At 42.5% G+C, this 22,500-nt stretch overlaps 2 protein-coding genes across 7 annotated transcripts in view; one reads left to right on the plus strand and one right to left on the minus strand.

The window, feature by feature from the left end:
• The window catches only part of LOC138963796 (protein shisa-4-like), an 86,550-nt gene that overhangs the window by 8,594 nt on the left and 55,456 nt on the right, over positions 1-22,500 (minus strand). The gene's annotated exons all lie outside the window — the stretch shown is intronic.
• Positions 4,316-22,500, plus strand: part of LOC138963791 (uncharacterized) — a 37,432-nt gene continuing 19,247 nt past the window's right edge. For 3 of the 4 annotated variants that reach the window (XR_011454904.1, XR_011454905.1, XR_011454906.1), the window contains exons 1-4: positions 4,316-4,643; positions 13,216-13,369; positions 15,167-15,339; positions 15,995-16,709. Coding sequence is in view for 1 of the 4 variants with exons in the window: in XM_070335646.1 (XP_070191747.1) it covers positions 4,586-4,643; positions 13,216-13,369; positions 15,167-15,339; positions 15,995-16,383 (774 nt within the window). In the remaining 3 variants the exon portion in view is untranslated. Of the gene's footprint in view, positions 4,644-13,215; positions 13,370-15,166; positions 15,340-15,994; positions 17,759-22,500 lie in introns of those variants that run through there. The other variant, XM_070335646.1, reaches the window with a different exon arrangement.

The raw sequence follows: 22,500 nt of genomic DNA on the forward strand, positions 1-22,500 counted from the left end.
GCTCCTATGAGGGGAAGAAATGAAGAATGAAAAATTAACTGGACAGTTCCGGAAATTTCTAGAAGGTAAGGGAGATAACTCTTTTTTGTCTGTGGTCGCCAAACCTCTGAGATGGCAAGAGGCAGGAACAAGATAGTGTGCACGTACACTCCCTAGGTGCCGCAGATGTGCACCTGGGTTTTAGTTTCTTGATTCATTGTTTCCTTTCTCAGATTATGGACCTCCCATTTATTGAATACAGCCTATATGGTGCAAGACCAGTTCAGTGCCTACTGTTCACCTGTAGCAAGCACATTATGCCAGTGATATTAGAGACTCGCTATTGCTCCTATGAGGGGAAGAAATGAAGAAAGAAAAATTAACTGGACAGTTCCGGAAATTTCTAGAAGGTAAGGGAGATAACTCTTTTTTTGTATCCAAACAAAGGAGGTAAAGCTAATGATAATGGGATAGCGAGCGTCTTAAATTGCTACAGGGCTCCGCTTACTCCCGGGCGAAGCCGGGCTTAACTGCTAGTAATAATAATAATAATAATTGTCAGTAAGTACTGGTGTCACATGACTGATGTGAACCAGTTGATTGGCTAATGGCGATGCGCCAGAACACCAGAAGTCTGAGGAACGATGTCTTCCGTCTTCGGGGGACTACGTGGGTTTAAATTTGGAGTGGTCCTTCTCCTAGAGGAGTTTCCTTGCAGGGATAGTGAGCCTCCTCTGCCCTCGTTTTAATTTTGGAGTGATCTTCTCCTAGGACAGCTGCCTTCCAGGGTTGACGAGCCTGTCCTGCCCGGCTATCTAACCCATAGTTGGGGGTTGGTTCGTGGGCACCAGGGCGTATCCACACGTCGGTGGGCCTGCATGCCACACGTCTAGGGGCCAACCTCCTCCGAGTCCTTGTAGTTCAGCCTGGGGCCTTTGCTTTCGGTACCCAGTTCACGCCTGTCGCCACGATGGAGGCACTACAAAGGGCTTGCTGTGGAGAGGTTATGTACTGGCAGGAGAGACTGACGCAAGCTGCTCTCTTTTCGCGTTGTCCTGAAAAGGACGGTCCTTGCCAGCGGTGAGGGCTGAAAGCGAGAGGTGACAAGCACAAAACACTTCGCCAACACACTAGACACATCACACAACCATTTGACAGGCAGTCTGAGGAACAAACTTGATATTGTGGAAAGGGAAATTAGAGATTTTGACATAGTAACTTTATCTGAGACTTGGTTACCTGACGGTAAGATGCAAGACCAATTTAATATTAAAGGTTTCCATCCACTTGTGCGGAGAGACAGACCAGACGGAGAACACGGTGGTGTGGCAATATATGTTAAAGATTACTTATGCTGTAAAGAGAGAACAGATCTTTTGATTCCTGACCTTGAAGCCACATGGATCGAAACCAAATTGAATCAAGAAACTATATTGATAGGCTCGTTTTACCGGCCTCCTAGTGCCCCTGTTGCTTATTGGCAACTGATCGATTCTTCTATAAAACAAGTTATGGCCACCCCACACAAATTCATAATTCTTTGTGATTTTAATTCCGATTTTAATGACAACCCACCAAAGCAACTCACAGACATTTTGTATCTGAATAGCTTAAAGCAACTAGTTACATGTCCCACACGGATAACTGAAGATACGTCCACCTGTATCGACCTGATTATTACCCCAAGCACTGACATTGTTGATAAAGTAGAAGTTATTCCTCCCATTTGTAGTGATCACTCCGTACCAGTCGTTTATTTAAAGCATCATTTGAAGAAAAGATCACACTCAAAAAGAACGATTTTAGATTATAGCAAACTAGACGGTCAAAAGTTAATAGTTGAGTTACAGAAAATTGATTGGTCAAACATAGTGACTTTAGAAGATATTCATACCGCAGCTTCTCTTTTTTCGGAGCAGTTGTATTCGATCGTGAAAACCTGCTTGCCTGTCAAGGAAGTCACCATTCGGGAGGGAGACACACCCTGGATCACATCATATATTTTGAAATTAAAAGACCGAAAAAGATTTATTCATACTATTGCTGTGCATGTAGACACACCACAAGCTTGGGAACTCTTTCGTTAGATAAGGAACCAATACACAGATGCTATTCGAACGCGAAAGAAACAATATTTAGAGGAACTTGACCGGTCCGTATCTGATCCAAAGAAATTTGGTCAGAAGCAGTGGTGGAAGTTAGTTAACAGGTTTATGGCAAAGAAAGGCTCTGACCAAAACGAAATCCCGCCACTAACAGTCGATTAGATACTTCATTTTTCGAAAAAGGTTGGACCGATTTGGTGACAATTTTTGAAAACATATAGGTCTTAATGTTATAATTATTTCCCTGCGTTTGAATATTGTTCAACGACATATCGGTACAAATACAAAAACAAAAAACAAAAACAAGCACACAAAAAAGCCAAAACATACAAAAAACCGACGTAAAACTTAATAATTAAAAAAAAATAATGCTATATATAAACAACATTTACATTAAAAATGAACACAGGACAGAGATCAACCTGTTTCACAGGAAAACCAGTTTTCAGTAGCTAAAATCCTCACGCATAATTATGATCCGTGCGTCCACATTAGCCCAGGTCTCTGCGAAATCCATTTCCCAAACACAATGATACCTTTCATGTGCTTCGCTTATCGTAAATCAGAGTGCTGACTGCAAAACCTCTTTAAATAGACCCTAAAGCTTGATCTAATTGTTCCAAGTCCACGCCACGAAGCTCGCTGCACGCAGCTTTGGAACTGAATTTTCGTTATACACCGGGCTCAAATAAGGACAGTCTCTGTAGATAAGGTACAAAAGGCATTCATATCACACACACACACACACACAATCACACACACACACACACACACATACACACACACACACACACACACACACACACATATGCACACACACACACACACTCTCACACACACACACACACACACACACACACACACACACACACACACACACACACACACACACTTTTAAGTTTTCTTTTAAAATTGGTTTCAAAATCATCATCAGAAAACCGAATGTTGTTTTGAAACCATTTGATGGTTGCTTTTTTTCTGTTTTTCCTTCTTAATCCCCATGGCAACCCATATGTGTCACTTCATTAACAAAACAAGTCGCGTGAGGCTAAATTAAAACCTTTAGTCATTATGGAAGGGCACTCGTTCTGTGCGACGCTTAGTTCTCGAGATAGGTGTGACCACAAAAGCCTAGGGCCGGAGTGCTATGTAAATTAGGAGCAGTTCTTCCAAACCCATTAAAAATATATGACACTACCAGCCTGTTCCCGCATATTGAGCCAGAATGTTTTTGTTTTGACAAATTGACGTTGCAGTTCCGGAGCAAATGATCATCGTTTTCAGGCGAATTTGTGTTTAAACGTGTGAGGACATGCATGTATTTGTGCGCATGTGTGTGTGTGTGTGTGTGTGTGTGTGTGTGTGTGTGTGTGTGTGTGTGTGTGTGTTTGATTGGGTGCGTGTATATATTATAAGCCGCGTACGTGCTTGGACAACGGGTACAGCTAGTATTTTGATAAAGTCGCTTTAGTCCCATGGTGTTATTTAAGTGTTTGTGGATGTAAGCTCATTGTTTGCAGCTGCTGCTGTATAAGGTACACACTACTTCTGTCTAATTCCCAACACAATTAGTGCATATCGGACAATGACAAGAGAGCTGGATACTGTAAGGGGATAAAAATGAGACGCAAAATAGTAGGCCTAAGTTCTTCTGTCAACACAAGGCACAAGTCCTACAGAAATATACAGGAACCAAAGGAACCACCAAATAGAGCTTATTGCTGGCATAGTATAAGATTATGACAAGCAGGGAATACATCACTGAGCGAAGTGGATGCAAATCATGATTCATCTTGTCATGATATTTAGATTTCTAGAACATAAGCGTTTACACACACACACACACACACACACACACACACACACATACACACACACACACACACACACACACATACACACGCGCACACACACACAAACACACACACTCACGACACACACAACCAACAACAATTTTTGTATTTATAAAAAAAATTTGGGGGGGTGGGATTGGTTTCAACCAAAAAACAATTAAGATTCGTCAGAATCACATATGCAGAGATCCACCCATAAAGTCTATAAACTGAGCTAGATATAAAGACAAAAAATAGAAATTCCGGGTTTTAAGTATTAACCAGTATTGTAACAAAAGTCCTATAAAAGAGGCTTTGAGCGCTGTGACACAACGGCCCTATGACACAGAGACCCTGTGACACAACGGCCCTATGACACAGAGACCCTGTGACACAACGCCCCTATGACACAGAGACCCTGTGACACAACGGCCCTATGACACAGAGACCCTGTGACACAACGGCCCTATGACACAGAGACCCTGTGACACAACGGCCCTGTGACACACAGACCATACAGTGTGCCTGTGACACAACGGCCCTATGACACAACGGCCCGGTGACACATAGAACCGCTCCCGTTCACGGGAACAGGAAGGCATACAGGTAATAGGATATCCACCCTGAATAAGGCCTATTTTTAATTTCTTCCTCATCTAGCGTTACAACATGGCGGTTGACAGCCTACTTCTGTCGTTCTTTGGCGTGGTTCTCCTCTCCCTCACGGGTAAGTGAAACGTGTTGCTTTATAATCATGACTTGTTTGGTGTTGTTGTTGCTATGTGCATTGCTTGGGAATCGAGACGAAGGTCGTGGTGAATGTGTGTGTGTGTGTGTGTGTGTGTGTGTGTGTGTGTGTGTGTGTGTGTGTGTGTGCGTGAGTGTGTGTGTGTGTGTGTGTGTGTGTGTGTGTGTGTGTATGTGTTTTCAGGTTTTCAGGTTTTCAGACATATGGTCCACCATCTTAATCGGGTATTTCGACCACAACAAAAATCTCTGATTTCCACGCATCATGGATTTTGCGTCTACCCATACCGTGATCCCGCAACAAGACACGTTGACCAAGTTGAAGTGATTTTCCTCTGACTTTCTTATCAAGGCGCCTCTTTCACTCATGCGCTGCTTGCTGTCGATTCCGGTTCGCCAGTTGATGTGCCTGTAACAACCGTTCTCGGTGGACTTGAACCCGCTCCGTCATCGGCAAACCATCTCCTTCCTCCAAACCGATCCCCAACAGAAAGTCAACCGGTAAACGCGGTTCCTGACCGAACAACAAGGCGTATGGAGAAAATCCAGTGTAAGAATGGGGCGTCACATTGTAGACACACACCAACTCTTGGAGGTATTCAGGCCACCGTTTCTTCTTCTGATAAGTCAATCAATCAATCAATATGAGTCTTATATTGCGCGTATTACGTGGGTACAGTTCTAAGCGCAGTGATTTATTGTTATTTTTATTTTTTAATATTTTTTATGCAATTTATATCGCGCACATATTCAAGGCGCAGGGATTTATTTATGCCGTGTGAGATGGAATTTTTTTTTACACAATACATCACGCATTCACATCGGCCAGCAGATCGCAGCCATTTCGGCGCATATCCTACTTTTCACGGCCTATTATTCCAAGTCACACGGGTATTTTGGTGGACATTTGTTTTATCTATGCCTATACAATTTTGCCAGGAAACACCCTTTTGTCAATCGTGGGATCTTTAACGTGCACACCCCAATGTAGTGTACACAAAGGGACCTCGGTTTTTCGTCTCATCCGAAAGACTAGCACTTGAACCCACCACATAGGTTAGGAAAGGGGAGAGAAAATTGCTAACGCCCTGACCCAGGGTCGAACTCGCAACCTCTCGCTTCCGAGCGCAAGTGCGTTACCATTCGGCCACCCAGTCCATCAGTGAGTGTGCTCAAAAGGTTATGCATCGTCCGGTTGAAACGTTCACACTGAGCATTTCCCTGCGGATGATACGCAGTGGACCGGGACTTCTTCACACCGTAGAGAGTACAGAGCTCTTTTAATTGATTACCTCTCCTTCAAAATTTCGACCCTGATCAGAGTGAAGCCTCATGGGAATGCCGAATTTCTGAAACCACTCTTTCGTCAAAACCTTTGCTACAGTAACAGCTTTCTGATCGCGGGTTGGTACTGCCACCGTAAACTTTGTGAACACATCCGTCAACACCAGCACGTTTTCCTTACCATCCGTCGCTTTTTCGAGAAGCGTGAAGTCCATAGCCACAACCTCAAGCGGCCGAGAAGGTAACAGATGTCCGATTGGAGCAGTATCGCGTACTGAAGGCAGTTTGGCAAAGCTGCAACGCTCACATTCCTGAACCCACTTTCCCACTGGCGAACATTCCTGACCAGTAACAGCGCTGTCTCAACAATCGCAAACAACGTTCTGCTCCCTGATGACCTGTCCCATGCACAGATTCAAAGACCGACCTCTGGAGAGACTCTGGCAAAACTATCTGTAACACCGGTTTGTTGCTAACTGGATCTGTGACTCTGCCGTAAGTAAATCTTTCTCAACCACGAGCCTATCCCATTGTCTACACATAGCAATGGCCGAGTTCCCCAAATCTCGTTTCTCTTATGTACTCGGTCTCGTTCCTCTCTTCAAATGTTGTAACAAAGGACCAATGACTGGATCTTCACCCTGAAGTCTTTGCAGATCTGCGGGTTCAATCGTCGGTAGGGCGTGTGTTGCCCCTAACGGCTCTCTTCCCGACTCATCTGTAGTCCCAGCAACGATGCCCACATGTGCAGTTGCTGCCAATACTTGATCCCGGCCCATGTTTACAGAGACAGAGCAAGCCGCCACCACTTCTTCCTCGATGTCCGTACCCGGACTCTCAAATGGATTCCTTGACAGGACGTCCGCGCTCACGTTGGATTTCCCAGAACGATACTTGATCTCAAAATTGAAAAGAGCCAACTGCGCCACCCAACGTTGTTCCACTGCCCCTAGTTTGGCGGTCTTCAAGTAGCTGAGAGGATTATTGTCAGTAAAAGCCACGAATGAAGCTCCAAGAAGATATCCACGAAACTTTTCGGTGATAGCCCACTTGAGAGCCAGCAGTTCGAGTTTCATGGAACTATAGTTCTGCATGTTTTTCTCTGATGGACGAAGTGTTCGACTTGCGTTTCCTTCCCTCCTGAGTTTGAGACAGCACTGCTCCAAGACCCTTTGAACTTGCGTCCGTTTCCAAGACAAATGGAATACTGTAATCCGCGTATCCCAACACTGGAGCACTGATGAGGGCTAGTTTCAGCCTGTCAAAAGCCTGTTGACAGTCTAACGTCCACTTTCCACCCAACCGAACAGTCTTCCCTCCGGGTTTACCCTTCACACCCTCATGTACCTTCCCGACCAGTGCATGCAACGGCCCTGCCATCTGTGCAAACCCTAGCACGAATCGACGGTAGTACGATGCAAATCCCAAGAAAGCTCTCAATTCCCTCAGCGTCTGAGGAACTGCCCACTGTTCAACAGCTTTGATCTTCTCCCCGTCAGTCGCAATGCCACCTTGTGAAATGGTGTAGCCCAGATCCTGCACTGAAGTACGACAGAACTTGCACTTGTCCGGGTTCAGTTTGAGTCCAAGCTTTCTCAGTCGAGAAAGCACTGCTCTCAATCGCTATATGTGCTCCTGGAAAGTTTTACTATATACCAGAATGTCATCCAAGTACTCCAGCAGCATCTGGAAGATCAGGTCATTCATCCCTGCTGTCATGAGTCGTTGGAAAGTAGCGGGAGCGGAACAGAGTCCGAATGGCATACGCTTGAACTCAAATAACCCAAATGGTGTAATGAAAGCAGTCTTTTGTCTGTCCTCCTCGTCCATTGCTATCTGATGGTACCCTGAAGCAAGATCCGATGTGGAAAAGTAGTTCGCTCCCTTCAATGCATCCAAAGACTCGTCAATCCTTGGTAGTGGAAATGCATCACGTCTCGTCTTGGCATTCAGCTTGCGATAGTCCACACACATGCGCAATTCTCCGCTCTTCTTCCGCACTAAAACAATAGGCGAAGCAAAAGGACTAGTACTAGGCTGTATAATGTCTTTCTCTAACAAATCTTGAATGTGTTTCCTAACCTCTTCAAGTTGTGTTGGGGGTATGCGACGGTATGTCTGACTTACTGGAACATCATCAAGCAACGGAACTTTGTGTTTTATCAGGTCAGCATAACCTACGTCCAGGTCATCTTTGACCCATGTTTCTGGAAACTCACAATACAAATCATGCAACTGTTTGCGTTCCTCCTCATCACTTGCTGCGCCCAACAGACTCTCGGGAACCTTCAAGTCTGACACATCACTCTCTGCAGATATCGTATCACATGACACCACAACCTTCCCAGCAATCTCCTCTGCCTTCACCCCCGGCGAAACAACGCTATGAACTACATGAACCATGCCAACCGGAGTTCGCCCTGTCAAAAAGACATCTTCATCACTCAAATTAACGATCTGGACGTTCCAAGGACCTTTTCCCTTTACCAGAGTCTGGGCAAGTAAACACTTCTCGCGGGTTTGGCCTTCCAATGCGTCTATGACATACTCGCCATGTTCTGTCACCTTCTTTCCATACCCTCCACTCACACAAACAGTGGAAATTGAGCGAGCGGACATGTGTATGCCACCCCTTGGCACCCTCGCCAACCCAATACAAGCTGGAGCGTTTACCGTTATGTCTGCCACTTTAATATTCATAGGCCCATAATCTCTCACGTCACGGATGACATTCATGCCGAGTATAACTCGCGGCTCTCAACACTCCGAATCAGAAACTTCCTTCTGAACAAGGATGACCTTTTCGGGAATAACTTGTTCTCCAACTTTAACGTCCAATACAGTGTAGCCTATATAAGGAACCTCCAACCCATTGGCTCCAACCAACCGTACCAGTGTATTGTCTCATCAGTTTTTCGCTAACATGTTTGTAAAAACAACTTTCACTGATAATCGTGACTTGTGAGCCGGTATTCCACAACGTTTCCAGCGTCACACCTCCCATTTCTACCACAACAACAGGTCGTTCGCCCACCATTCCAGAAAGCACTGAGCCCTTCTCCTCCCCGTCCTGTGTACGGCTCTTTACACAGTCGGTTAGTGGTTTAATCCCTTCTGAGTACATGATCTGATCGCGGGGCCAGGCTTGCCACATTTCAAACAAATGGGTTTTCCATCGGATGTAAACTTATATTTGGAAGGTTGTCTTTCTGAAAGCCCAACCTTGAGTGCCTCAAGTTCCCGTTCTAACTCTTTTTGGCGACTCGCCATCTTCCGAACTTCTTCGCAACAATCTGACTTGTCATGAGTCGCGACTGTATTGGCTGTAGCGTTCTTTGGTACTGGAGTGCTTATTTCTTCCCATTCTAATGCCAATTTCCTCAGTTCGCTAAATGAGACCGACCCGTTCTGCATGTGCCTCCTCAAATCCAGGACTAGCGATCTGTCGTGAATCCCTTCAACAAAATGATCCACAAGCAGATCTTCCGAGGACACAGCGCGTCTCGATTCCTCTTGTTTGGCTTTCACCGCGTTAAAGCGTGTGAATAAATCATTGGCGTACGCTCGGACCGTTTCTCGACTTCCCTGTCGCCTTTCAGAAAAACAGGCCATACGAGTTGGTAATGGGCGTTTGTCGCCGAACGCATCCACTAGGATTTCAAAAATGTCTTCGACACTGCTGTATGATTGACCACAAGACTAAGTTCAACCCTGGCTGGGCCCTCTACATGCTGAGTCACATATCGAATCTGTTCTTCTCTCCCGAAATTCCTCACAGCACTGCTAATTTCTTCTATGAAGTCCTTAACAGAGTATCTCCCATCCTCTCTGATGTCTCCATAGAACTTCCTGACTTTGGGGGGTTTTGAAACCACAACTTTCGGGGTTGATCTTGTCTCTAAGCTTTTCCTCATGCTACCCAACTCAGTAGCCATTTTCTGTAAATCCCCTGTTTCTCGGTGTGAAAAATCAGCGGCCGAAGTGGATTCCAAACCAGATTCATCCATGTTGGTATTTTAAAATGTGTACAATTTTAAAATGTTGGTAATTTGTCGAGTTGACCTGTGTTGGTATTTACGTTTCTTCAACCCAGAAGGTCATTTGAAACTTGTCAACACGTGTGTAACACAAGTCAAACCAAGCTCTTACTGGCAACCCAAGAAAAAACCACAACACCACCCAGCATACATACAACACAACCAAAAGTGTTAGTCATCACATCACCACCATGTAGCGTAACCAAAATAAACTACACATGTCAGGCATAATATCAAATCAATACAACACAATCAAACACACTTTTCCAGGGATGATCCACTCCCCAACTCTTTCCCTTTGCACGGTATGCAAATAGTCTTCAATAAACGTCTGAAGAATACTAATCACTGTAGTCCTTCTTGTGACGTCACAACAAATGTTAATCCCTGTAGTCCTTTCTCCACGGACTATCAGACTAAAAATAAATGTTAAAACACAAAGCCGCCTCCGTGAATGTCACGCCCGGACTCCCTCCAACTCTCACACGTCTGTATCCTTCTCCACACCAGTCCACGTCCGGACTGCATGCCTCCAATCCTCTCCCTGTGCGACTGGGTCCCCCTAACCTAATCCTAGCCCTAACAGTAACACCCCCAACCCACCCTTGCTCGCAGCGCCAAATGTAACCGAGTGCTAAATGTAACTTACCCTGATCACGGGGTCAAATGTAACCGAGTGCCCTTTTCTCTCCAAACTCAGGCAAACAAACAAACTGACACAAGTTAAATTACCAGGTTCTTTATTTCCATACGATGATGAGGGGAAAATGTGGGAAAGCGGGGGTTTACCTTCAATACAAAACTTCCAATATATTAATCTCTAAAACTAGAACAACCCAAACAACACTCTAAATCCTTTACTCTAAAGCTATGCTCTAGATTCCCACTCTAAAACTATGCTTTAAAACAACACTTTAAATCCTCCCTCCAAACTACACTCCAAAACTCTACTCTAAATCCTCACTCTCAACGTTAGTAAAAAAAAATCAAAAGACACGATAAAACTCTAATCTAAAACAAACGAAGTCTTTCTTCTTCTTCTTGGCGTTCGCAGAGGTTACACAATCAGTCCAGCACTGGTGATAAATGTTGTCGTTTTCTCCAATTCCTGTCGACTGCCGTATAGTTTGGTCTGCAAGGGAGTAAAAAACAAGTCGCGTAAGGCGAAAATACAACATTTAGTCAAGTAGCTGTCGAACTCACAGAATGAAACTGAACGCAATGCCATTTTTCAGCAAGACCGTATACTCGTAGCATCGTCAGTCCACCGCTCGTGGCAAAGGCAGTGAAATTGACAAGAAGAGCGGGGTAGTAGTTGCGCTGAGAAGGATAGCACGCTTTTCTGTACCTCTCTTCGTTTTAACTTTCTGAGCGTGTTTTTAATCCAAACATATCATATCTATATGTTTTTGGAATCAGGAACTAACAAGGAATAAGATTAAAATGGTTTTTAAATTGTTTGCGAAAAAGTAATTTTGATCATAAATCTTATATTTTTAATTTTCAGAGCTTGTTTTTAATCCAAATATAACATATTTATATGTTTTTGGAATCAGAAAATGATGAAGAATAAGATGAACGTAAATTTGGATCGTTTTATAAAAAAAAAATGTTTTTACAATTTTCAGATTTTTAATGACCAAAGTCATTAATTAATTTTTAAGCCACCAAGCTGAAATGCAATACCGAAGTCCGGCCTTTGTCGAAGATTGCTTGGCCAAAATTTCAATCAATTTGATTGAAAAATGAGGGTGTGACAGTGCCGCCTCAACTTTTACAAAAAGCCGGATATGACGTCATCAAAGACATTTATCGAAAAAAAAAAAAAAACTTCCGGGGATATCATTCCCCGGAACTCTCATGTCAAATTTCATAAAGATCGGTCCAGTAGTTTGGTCTGAATCGCTCTACATTCACACACGCACAGACAGAGAGAGACACACACACACACACACACACACACACACACACACACACACACACACACACACACACACACACACACACACACACACACACACACACATACACCACGACCCTCGTCTCGATTCCCCCTCTATGTTAAAACATTTAGTCAAAACTTGACTAAATGTAAAAAGAACCTAAAAACAATTCCCCAAAAAACCCAATCCAACAAAACCTAATTAAAACCTCGTCTCCTAAACCCCTCTAGCGAAATCTAACTGAACCCCTCTAACGAAACCTAGCTGAACCCCTCTAACGAAACCTAACTGAACCCCTCTAACGAAACCTAACTAAACCCCTCTAACAAAACCTAACTGAACCTCTCTAACGAAACCCCGTGTACTAAAATCCAACTGAAATCTAACTGAACCCCTCTAACGAAGCCTAACTGAACCCCTCTAACGAAACCTAACTGAACCCATCTAACGAAACCCCGTCGCACATTCCGCCATTCTGTAAATCACTGAATGCACGTCATAAGCATACATAAACAACTCAACAATTTCAACCACCACAAACTAAATCCCTTAAACACATCATGCCTTCCAAATAACATGCCTACAATACAGTTCTCTTAAACACTTAAACGGTTTTCTAAAATATTTAAAAAAAAATTGTTCCCGAACATTCAACCCACAAAACAATCTACTTGAAGATTCAAATCCTCCCAAAGCAGGTCACAACCCGCATACTTTGACGCTGTTTTACCAATTATATAAAAAGAATAACATATAAACAACATACCCGTCTCAGAAAAGTCACATTACTATTCCCTTTCTGCTCGTAGCAGACCTTCCACGCGACCGCTCACTGAATACGTCTGCTCTGTTCAAAACACCAGCGAAAGGTAAATGCCCCAACTCACAACATACCGCGTGCCTACGTCACAAGGTTAAAACAAATTCAACTGAGAGGGGTGTCGGGTACCGAAAAACGATCATTTTACTTATGCAAATTTAAGGATCGGCTCTTCCGTCAGACCATTTCAATACAGACAACACACAGTCTCGGAAACCTTAGTGGATCCCCGACAGTACAGGATTGAATCCTCGATAGCACAGAGGTACCACGACTTCACGAGTTCAAACGGATGCGCAAAAGTACATGTATGTGTACCGTAACTGTCGTTCAGTCACAAGCCCACATCTGTTTGTGTTGTCTCTTTCTAGATTTGGCAGACGGAGCCAATTGTTATTACAGGACGACACACTATGGCTACCCCTACCGTTCTCTGAATAAATATATGTGTGTATTGTCTCTGTGTAGATGTGGTTGATGGCGCTACATGCCAGAATAACTACTATAGTAACTACGGCGTCTACAAATACTGTCACTATGGCTGCTGCAGTTCTTATTCTGGATGCTGCAGCTCCAGCACCTACAGCACCTCCAGCACCTACAGCAGCACCTCTAATTTTGGGTGAGACTACTTGCACTTAAGTGTGGTTGCTTGGTTGCTTGGTTGCTTGGTTGCTTGGTTGCTTGGTTGCTTGGTTGCTTGGTTGCTTGGTTGCTTGGTTGCTTGGTGGCTTGGTGGCTTGGTGGCTTGGTTGCTTGGTTGCTTGGTTGCTTGGTTGCTTGGTTGGTGTGTGTTTGACTTCCTGTTTGTTAGTTTCACTATTTCTCTGTCTCTCCGTTTCTAGACTTCTCTGTTTGTCTATTCACCTGCCTCTCTGTCTCTTTGTTCCTGTATCTCTGTCTCTCTATACATCTCCCTGTCTCTCGTTATTCCTGTATCTCTGTCTCTCTATACATCTCCCTGTCTCTCGTTATTCCTGCATCTCTATCTCTATCTCTATCTCCCTGTCTCTCTTTGTTCCTGCCTCTGTCTCTCTATATATCTCCCTGTCTCTCTTTGTTCCTGTCTCTCTGTCTCTCTATATATCTCCCTGTCTCTCGTTATTCCTGTATCTCTATCTCTATCTCTATCTCCCTGTCTCTCTTTGTTCCTGCCTCTGTCTCTCTATGTTCCTGTCTCTCTGTCGCATTATATATCTCTTTGTCTCTCTTTGTTCCTGCCTCTCTATCCCTGTCTCTCTGTCTCTCTATATACCTCTCTGTCTCTCTATTTGTCTGTGTAATGCAATCATCTTTTATTCTCCTCTGTGTATGTTCTTCTAGGTACATTTATAAATTCTAGACCGGTCAACCTTGTTGAGCAGGCCGTAGATGCTGAGTCTCATTATTTCCATGTGGGAGACTTCCTCTGTTCCTATGTATGAATACACGTCGGGAGAGATCGATATATCATTTCAACTCAGTAGTAAAACACAAGAGGAAGGAAGCCTGTTATGTTGTTGGTATAACATCTGTTGAAAACAAGAAATTCCTTCGAGGTAGGAAAAACACCCCCGTTGATCAAAGGGAAATAACCATTCTCACTGCACCCATTCTCACTGCCACCATCTGAGAAGGTTATTTCCCTTTGACCATGAATATGTTTCTCTATAAGTCCTTGTAGAATCTTAATCCACCAATAACTCCCTAACCGTGTGTTTGACTGGTCCCAATTTTTGTACGGACCGTCTCAGGAATGTATAGAACCTGTTCACCAAGTTTGGTGACGATCGGTCCGTTCATTCTTGAGATCTATATGCGAACACAAACACACAAACACACAAACACATCGAGCGAAACCTATACACACCCCTATACCGGGGGTGTAAAAAGAACTCGACCTAAAAAAAAAGATTGTGTGTGTGTGTATTTGTATATTTGTTTGTTTGTGCGTTTGTTTGTGTGAGTGCTTCTTTGTTTGTTTGTTTGTTTGTGTATGTGTTTGTTTGTGTATTTGTTTGTTTGTTTACTTGTTCGTTCATTCGTTCGTTCGTTCGTTCGTTCGTTCTTTCGTTGGTTTGTGTGTTTGCTTGTTTATTTGTTTGTTAGTTTGCTTATTGGTGTATTTGTTTGCTTGTCGGTGTGTTTGTTTTTGGTTTGCTTGTTGGTTCGTTCGGTTGTTCGTTCGTTCGGTCGGTCGTTCGTTCGTTCGTTCATTCGTTCGTTCGTTCGTTCTTTCGTTCGTTCGTTCGTTCGTTCGTGCATGTGTTCGTTCGTTCGTTCGTTCGTTCGTTTGTTTGTTTGTTTGTTGTGTGTTTGTTTATTTGTTTGATTTTGGTGTGTTTGTTTGTTGGTTGGTTTGTTGGTGTCAGTTTTGTATTCATCTATTTTTCGTTCATATTTCGTCCTAAATTTGTGCAATTTTTAATTTTATTTTCAGGACGTCTGTTGCTGTCATCGTCGGCTGTGTGATCGGGGCGATCGCTCTCATCGCTTTCATCATCACCGCCATCTGTTGTTGCATCAGGAGGAGAGGTCGTCCCGGGCAGGTGATCGTGACAGGCCAGCCTGGCTTCAACCCTGCCGCGCCTGGCGTCACTGTTACTCAACAATGTGAGGATGTTGTTGACCCTATGATTTTATTTTATTGTATTTTATTGTATTGTGTTTAATTATTTTTTTTTATTATTATTTTTTTTAAAATTTCATTTCATTTAAATCTATGTATTTTTGTAATTGTTTTCCTGTCAATATTGATTGACTGATTGATTGATTGACTGATTGATTGATTGACTGATTGATTGATTGATTGATTGATTGATTGATTGAATGAATGTATGATTGATTGATTGATTGATTGAGTAATTTGTTTGAATTGTTTGCCAAGCATACTATTCTGATGTAGTGGTGATTGTGTTGACCCTATATATCGAAATTCTAAAGAATGTTCAGGGCCTTCTTTTCTGTAACTGGACTTTCCAGAAACGTGGCATTACTTTGTTTCTTTTTTTGTTTGTTTGCTTTGGTTAGTTTTGCTTTGTTTTTTCATTACTTGTTTTATCTGTGTCTGTTGGCTGGTTGATTGCTTGACTGCTTGGTTGTTCGATTTGTTGCTGTTTCTGTGAGATGGTAGTGTCACATTCACGCACATCCGCATTGTTGTGGTCGGGTAATCAAATAGATGCATTAACCTTTATCTTTATTTTATTCCACCTGAGAATAACCAGTGTATATAATTCATTAACAAGCATTCATCTCTGTGTCGCAGCCAACACCCACACATCTGCTCCAGCTTCCACCCAGCCTCAGTACAACTACGGCATGCAGCCAATGGGAGGGACACCAGGGAACGCAGACTTCAAACCCTACGCACAACCGCCACCAGCCTACCTCGGGTATTCCAACGCCGCCTATTCAACGTCTGACAACCCCGGCACCACCCCGACTTACCCCCCTTCAAGCGGCGGGGAAAGCAACCCTGCTGGTAAGAACGACCATTCGGGATACGCCAGTCTCACCACGCTAAGTGGAAACAACGAATACACAAGTCTGTCCCAGCCTGATTCGGCCAATCCCGGCAATAGCCAGACTGGGGGCACTCCCGGTCTGGCTAACGCTGGCTATAGCCAGCCTCCAGCTCCAGGGTTTAACCTTTAGTATGGGGATCTGCGGAGGGAAAACGAGCACATAAAAGCAAGGTTAAAGGCACTCTTCTTTCATTGTTAACAGGTCGACTCACAGTCTCAAATCGGGGCAGGTATTTACACGGGAAAGGACCATTCCCCTCCACTTGGTCACATACCAACAGTTAACAGCATCGATGCTTGTCGTACACAGTGATATTTTTGTGACAGTTACTTTTGCAAAAAAGAAAGCAATCCACAACAACAACAACAACAACAACAACAACAACAACAACAACAACAACAACAACAATTCACCACAACAAGCAGTCAGGGTGTTGCTTTGTGGTATGTGACCAGGTGGAGGGGTGGTCTTATCCCAGGTCAAAGTCAGGCCAGAGTAGAGCTGGTGAGCAGAACGAATGTCGAGGGAAGGACTGTGCCTTTAAATAAGTCGTATGTACAGATCCATAGCTGTCAACTTCACTGTAGACGTTACAATCCCCAACCAAAAGTAAATGTCATTATGATTCAACGATAAGTAATTCTTTTTTTTTTTCTCACTTCCTGTCGCTATGCCAACATACCAATGTTGTGGATATGACTAAGTCTACAGTTCGCCTCTAGGACTCCGCTTGACCCTATAGTTTATCTTTCAGGTCCCCCATCTCCAGTTATAAGTTGGCTTACACCACTCTTTTGGCGAAGACTCTTAATCTGTATAGTATGTTGTTACGCTGTGAACACTTACAGGCAACTTCCCTCTGTAGTATACATAATCAGATAATTGGCACATCAGAATGTGCGATGACCCTCTCGATTTGAATGTTGGATCTCCTGAATATCCCCAATTGTTTTTTGCTTTGACTATCGGCGCATATGTATATTTTTCTGTACTTCCAATATTCGCCACATCGGCTGCCAAGACCCACCATTTTGACTAAATCCAAAAACAAAGAGACTGTCAGCGTTCCAAAATTCAGAATCAACAATCAAGAAAGGTAGGTTGTTGGAACGTTTGTTATTGACAAAACAATACAATACATTCACAAAATGTTGCACGATATTACAAAATGAATTTTGGGAATTCACAGATGTGTGTATCTGTGAATGTATTGTTTTGTCAATAACAAACGTTCCAACAACCTACCTTTGTTTTTTTTATTCCACCATTTTGAAGTAAAATAGTGCGTGTGTGTGTGTGTGTGTGTGTGTGTGTGTGTGTATGTGTGTGTGTGTGTTTGTCTGTGTGCATGAGTGAGTGTGTGCATTGATAACAAATTGTCCTGTTTCATATACTTGTCTTCATCTAATGTGATTTGGTCTTATCTAATCAGATCATTCTCGCTGTTTCCACGAAATTCAATCAATTTAAATACATGAAATAAAGCAAATCGAACAAAAACATATTGTGAATGCACAGATGCATTGTGTGCGTGTGATGTTTTGTTTTGAATGTTGCTGTTGGTTGTTGTTGTTTACTTCTATCTAACTTTGACTGTTCTTCTTCTCCGTTCAACCCCCCCCCCCCCCCCCATGTTTAATCTTGGTTTGCATTGGAATACTGCACCATCCGTTTAATCTTCACATGTACAGTAGCTGGCAAAAGAAACGCAATTTATTCGCGCCCACTGTTGCAAGTGATTTTTCGTCATTTTCAAATTGTCGTACACTATTAACCAGATAAGCTACAACAAAAAGGAAGACATATTCGTGAAGGATATTGTACTGACTGTACGATTATTGCATATTATCATCGTAATGTTGTTACCTTTTCATAAACTGTGTTATACAGGGTAGGGGTCAAGCGAGTCGTGATTGCAGGCGACTCGCGACACGTTACACAAATTCGTAAACATGCACACTATTCATAGTCCAGGCATCTTAGCCACTTTAGTGAAGGGAACGTTGAAGTGACAATGACTAGGTTTAAAATGTCCCTTATCAGAAAGTTCAACCTCAGTCCTTTGATGTTTATTAAACACATTTTCATATAAAGTTGGCGCTTCATATGGAAAAGTGGCTTTGAAATTGACCCTAATCCTTCTTTGGGCTCTGTAAATGTCGTTTGGGGCTATGGTTGTAAAACGGTATCTACTGGTCACCCCAATGTATAAACTGAAAACTCTTTCTGCACCAGAACACGCAGAAAGGATTGTATCTGCCTGATGTCTGATGCTTTTCAAAATCCCCAACCACTAACACCTTCAAAACGGACATTAACTGACACTGTTGTTTTTCCCTATATAATCCTTACTATTTTTCCGAGACGTCGTCCTGTTGTGTATTTAGCTTGCCACAACCTCATACATGGTCCTTAAAGTTAAAGTTGAAGAAAATACTAAAGATAAATGAACAAGCTGACGCAGTGTCATTCGCACCGTGAATCCCCCCATGGGAACATACTAAAGTCTGGTTCCAAATAGGCTCAATTTCCTTCTATTTCTTTGTATTTCTGCCTCGTAGGGGTAGGGGTGTTCAAACCAAAGGCACCTTTAAACCAAAATTCAAATCACACATCTTACAATACTAAGACACTCAGCAGTGAAAGGGTGTCTGCTGGTAAAAAATTCCAAACAATCCTAAAAGTACTTCACTACTAAACGTGCTTTTAAAAAGAGCCGTTATTTTTCCCTCTATAATCAGTATTGTGTTTTCTGCGAACATGTAGTCTATTTAGATGGTTGTCATGTGCACATGAGTTGCTAAAGCGTTTTCAGTTGGGCATATGTCGAAAAGCAAAGAATTAGCCCTTTGAAAACCATCAGAACTGTCACACAAAAATAACATTTACCTATCTCACCAACTGACCAAACATAGGGCTTTTCCTTATGTATTATGTATTGTCGTGTTTTTTGTAGCATACTTGTGAAAACAGCCACCACTGTTGTAAATGATACTTTAAAGAGCATTATTTCATTTTTACAGTTGAAGGACAACCTGGACTGCCGTATATTACAGCTGTTTTACAATCAGCCAACATTTTCTTAACAAACGTATGTTAAGAACAACTCCCATTGTGAAATTGAAGGAAAACAAAGTGAAAATCCCCCTGCCATAGAGGAGCTAAAGAATCAACAATAAACGACTGCATGGATAGCTTGATGCACGAATGCATTGCGGACATGTTTGTCTCCAACCAAGAGAAAGTTCCAAAAAATCCCTTTTGTGCTTCTTATTATACAGCGACGTCAAAGACAGCCTTTTCTGCTGTTCATACATTCAGGGGTTATGGTTACACTAAACGACGTAGTTGTAGCCATACTGCCATCCAGATTTATTTTTTCCTTGCGAGCAGTCACAGGGTGTTTGTGCTGTCTGCCAACCGTTAGATGACCCCGCCCAAGTCTGTTAAGGGACCGTTTGACCGTTATAGAACGCGTCTTTTTGATTTTTTGGCACAGTTGGAAACGGTTGATTTTTATCCCTACCATTGTTTCCAAACATTATATAGGAATGTTTTGTGAACAACGGATAATAGCCGCTACTCGCATGTGTAGCAAAAGTGAGCGTACATACTCACCCTGGTCGTCCAGCCGTTGTCCGTTGCCCGTCTTTATCTGTCTGTACTGAACATTACCTTTGGATTTTTCTCGAACGCTATGAAGTGAAGAAACACCAAATGTTGCAAAATGTTGTATGACCCCAAGAGCTCAAAAAAGATACTTGAGAACCTTGACCTTACCTTAAGGTCAAGGTCACAGGGAGAATGAATGTGGTCTAAAAACTGCAAAATTTCACATTGTGCCAGTTTTCTGGAAAACAAATTAAAAACAGCGGGCTTAGTTTTGTATGGTATACAAGAAAAAGAAAGCCTTATCTTCTGATACCATTTTGGTTGACCTCGCTTCAATGTCAAGGTCAGAGGAGCCCTTCAAAGTTGAATTGTAGACATATTTTGATGTGAGCTTGCCCCTTTAACTTTACTATGGACGATATCTCTTACAAACTTAAACACTGAGTGGGGCGTTTGTTAGAATTTCATAGTGAGCCACGTCTGGTCACATATTGTTAGGGTCAAGGTCACATTGACCCCTATGAAAAATGTGACCAAGCCGGGTAAAGAAATCCATGTGTCTTGGTAAAAAATCTTAACAAAGCAAAGCCCATGCGACTCTCATGCTTGACCTTTGTCTTAAAGTGACCTTGACCTTCAGGTGACCTTGAAGGTGAAGGTCTAACAACTGAAGCTTGCAAGGACATTGTACACTATTAGAACTGGTTTACAGATTTTTCCTACCAAATCACACATGACCTTTGGCCAAGGTCAAGATCATCAAAGGTCACACATCACAAGGCTATCAATTCAAGACATAGGAAGCATAAACATACTTATTGGCACTTTCTACAAAGAGACATTGTCACTTTTAGTGATTCAATTGCCCGTTTCAGTCACATTTCATAAGGGGCAAAGTGACCTTGACCTTGATGATATGTGACTAAATGTGGCTCAATATCAGTATATAACATGTGCCCCACACAATTATGAAGTTTGAAAGATTTTTTTCATAGTTCAGGGTCAAGGTCACTTCAAAACATGTATACAATTCAACTTTAAAGGACTCCTGTGACCTTGACATTGAAGCGAGGTCAACCAAAATGGTATCAGAAGATAAGGCTTTCTTTTTCTTGTATACCATACAAAACTAAGCCCGCTGTTTTTAATTTGTTTTCCAGAAAACTGGCACAATGTGAAATTTTGCAGTTTTTAGACCACATTCATTCTCCCTGTGACCTTGACCTTAAGGTAAGGTCAAGGTTCTCAAGTATCTTTTTTGAGCTCTTGGGGTCATACAACATTTTGCAACATTTGGTGTTTCTTCACTTCATAGCGTTCGAGAAAAATCAAAAGGTAATGATTTGTACAGACAGATGAAGACGGGCAACGGACAACGGCTGTACGACCAGGGTGAGTATGTACGCTCACTTTTGCTACACATGCGAGTAGCGGCTATTATCCGTTGTTCACAAAACATTCCTATATAATGTTTGGAAACAATGGTAGGGATAACAATCAACCGTTTCCAAATGTGCTAAAAAATCAAAAAGACGCGTTCTATAACGGTCAAACGGTCCCTTAACAGACTTGGGCGGGGTCGTCTGACGGTTGGCAGACAGCACAAACACCCTGTGACTGCTCGCAAGGAAAAAATAAATCTGGATGGCAGTATGGCTACAACTACGTCGTTTAGTGTAACCATAACCCCTGAATGTATGAACAGCAGAAAAGGCTGTCTTTGACGTCACTGTATAATAAGAAGCACAAAAGGGATTTTTTGGAACTTTCTCTTGGTTGGAGACAAACATGTCCGCAATGCATTCGTGCATCAAGCTATCCATGCAGTCGTTTATTGTTGATTCTTTAGCTCCTCTATGGCAGGGGGGTTTTCACTTTGTTTTCCTTCAATTTCACTATGGGAGTTGTTCTTAACATACGTTTGTTAAGAAAATGTTGGCTGATTGTAAAACAGCTGTAATATACGGCAGTCCAGGTTGTCCTTCAACTGTAAAAATGAAATAATGCTCTTTAAAGTATCATTTACAACAGTGGTGGCTGTTTTCACAAGTATGCTACAAAAAACACGACAATACATAATACATAAGGAAAAGCCCTATGTTTGGTCAGTTGGTGAGATAGGTAAATGTTGTTTTTGTGTGACAGTTCTGATGGTTTTCAAAGGGCTAATTCTTTGCTTTTCGACATATGCCCAACTGAAAACGCTTTAGCAACTCATGTGCACATGACAACCATCTAAATAGACTACATGTTCGCAGAAAACACAATACTGATTATAGAGGGAAAAATAACGGCTCTTTTTAAAAGCACGTTTAGTAGTGAAGTACTTTTAGGATTGTTTGGAATTTTTTACCAGCAGACACCCTTTCACTGCTGAGTGTCTTAGTATTGTAAGATGTGTGATTTGAATTTTGGTTTAAAGGTGCCTTTGGTTTGAACACCCCTACCCCTACGAGGCAGAAATACAAAGAAATAGAAGGAAATTGAGCCTATTTGGAACCAGACTTTAGTATGTTCCCATGGGGGGATTCACGGTGCGAATGACACTGCGTCAGCTTTTTCATTTATCTTTAGTATTTTCTTCAACTTTAACTTTTAGGACCATGTATGAGGTTGTGGCAAGCTAAATACACA

Source organism: Littorina saxatilis, linkage group LG4 (assembly GCF_037325665.1).
Source record: "Littorina saxatilis isolate snail1 linkage group LG4, US_GU_Lsax_2.0, whole genome shotgun sequence".
Classification (NCBI taxonomy): domain Eukaryota; kingdom Metazoa; phylum Mollusca; class Gastropoda; order Littorinimorpha; family Littorinidae; genus Littorina; species Littorina saxatilis.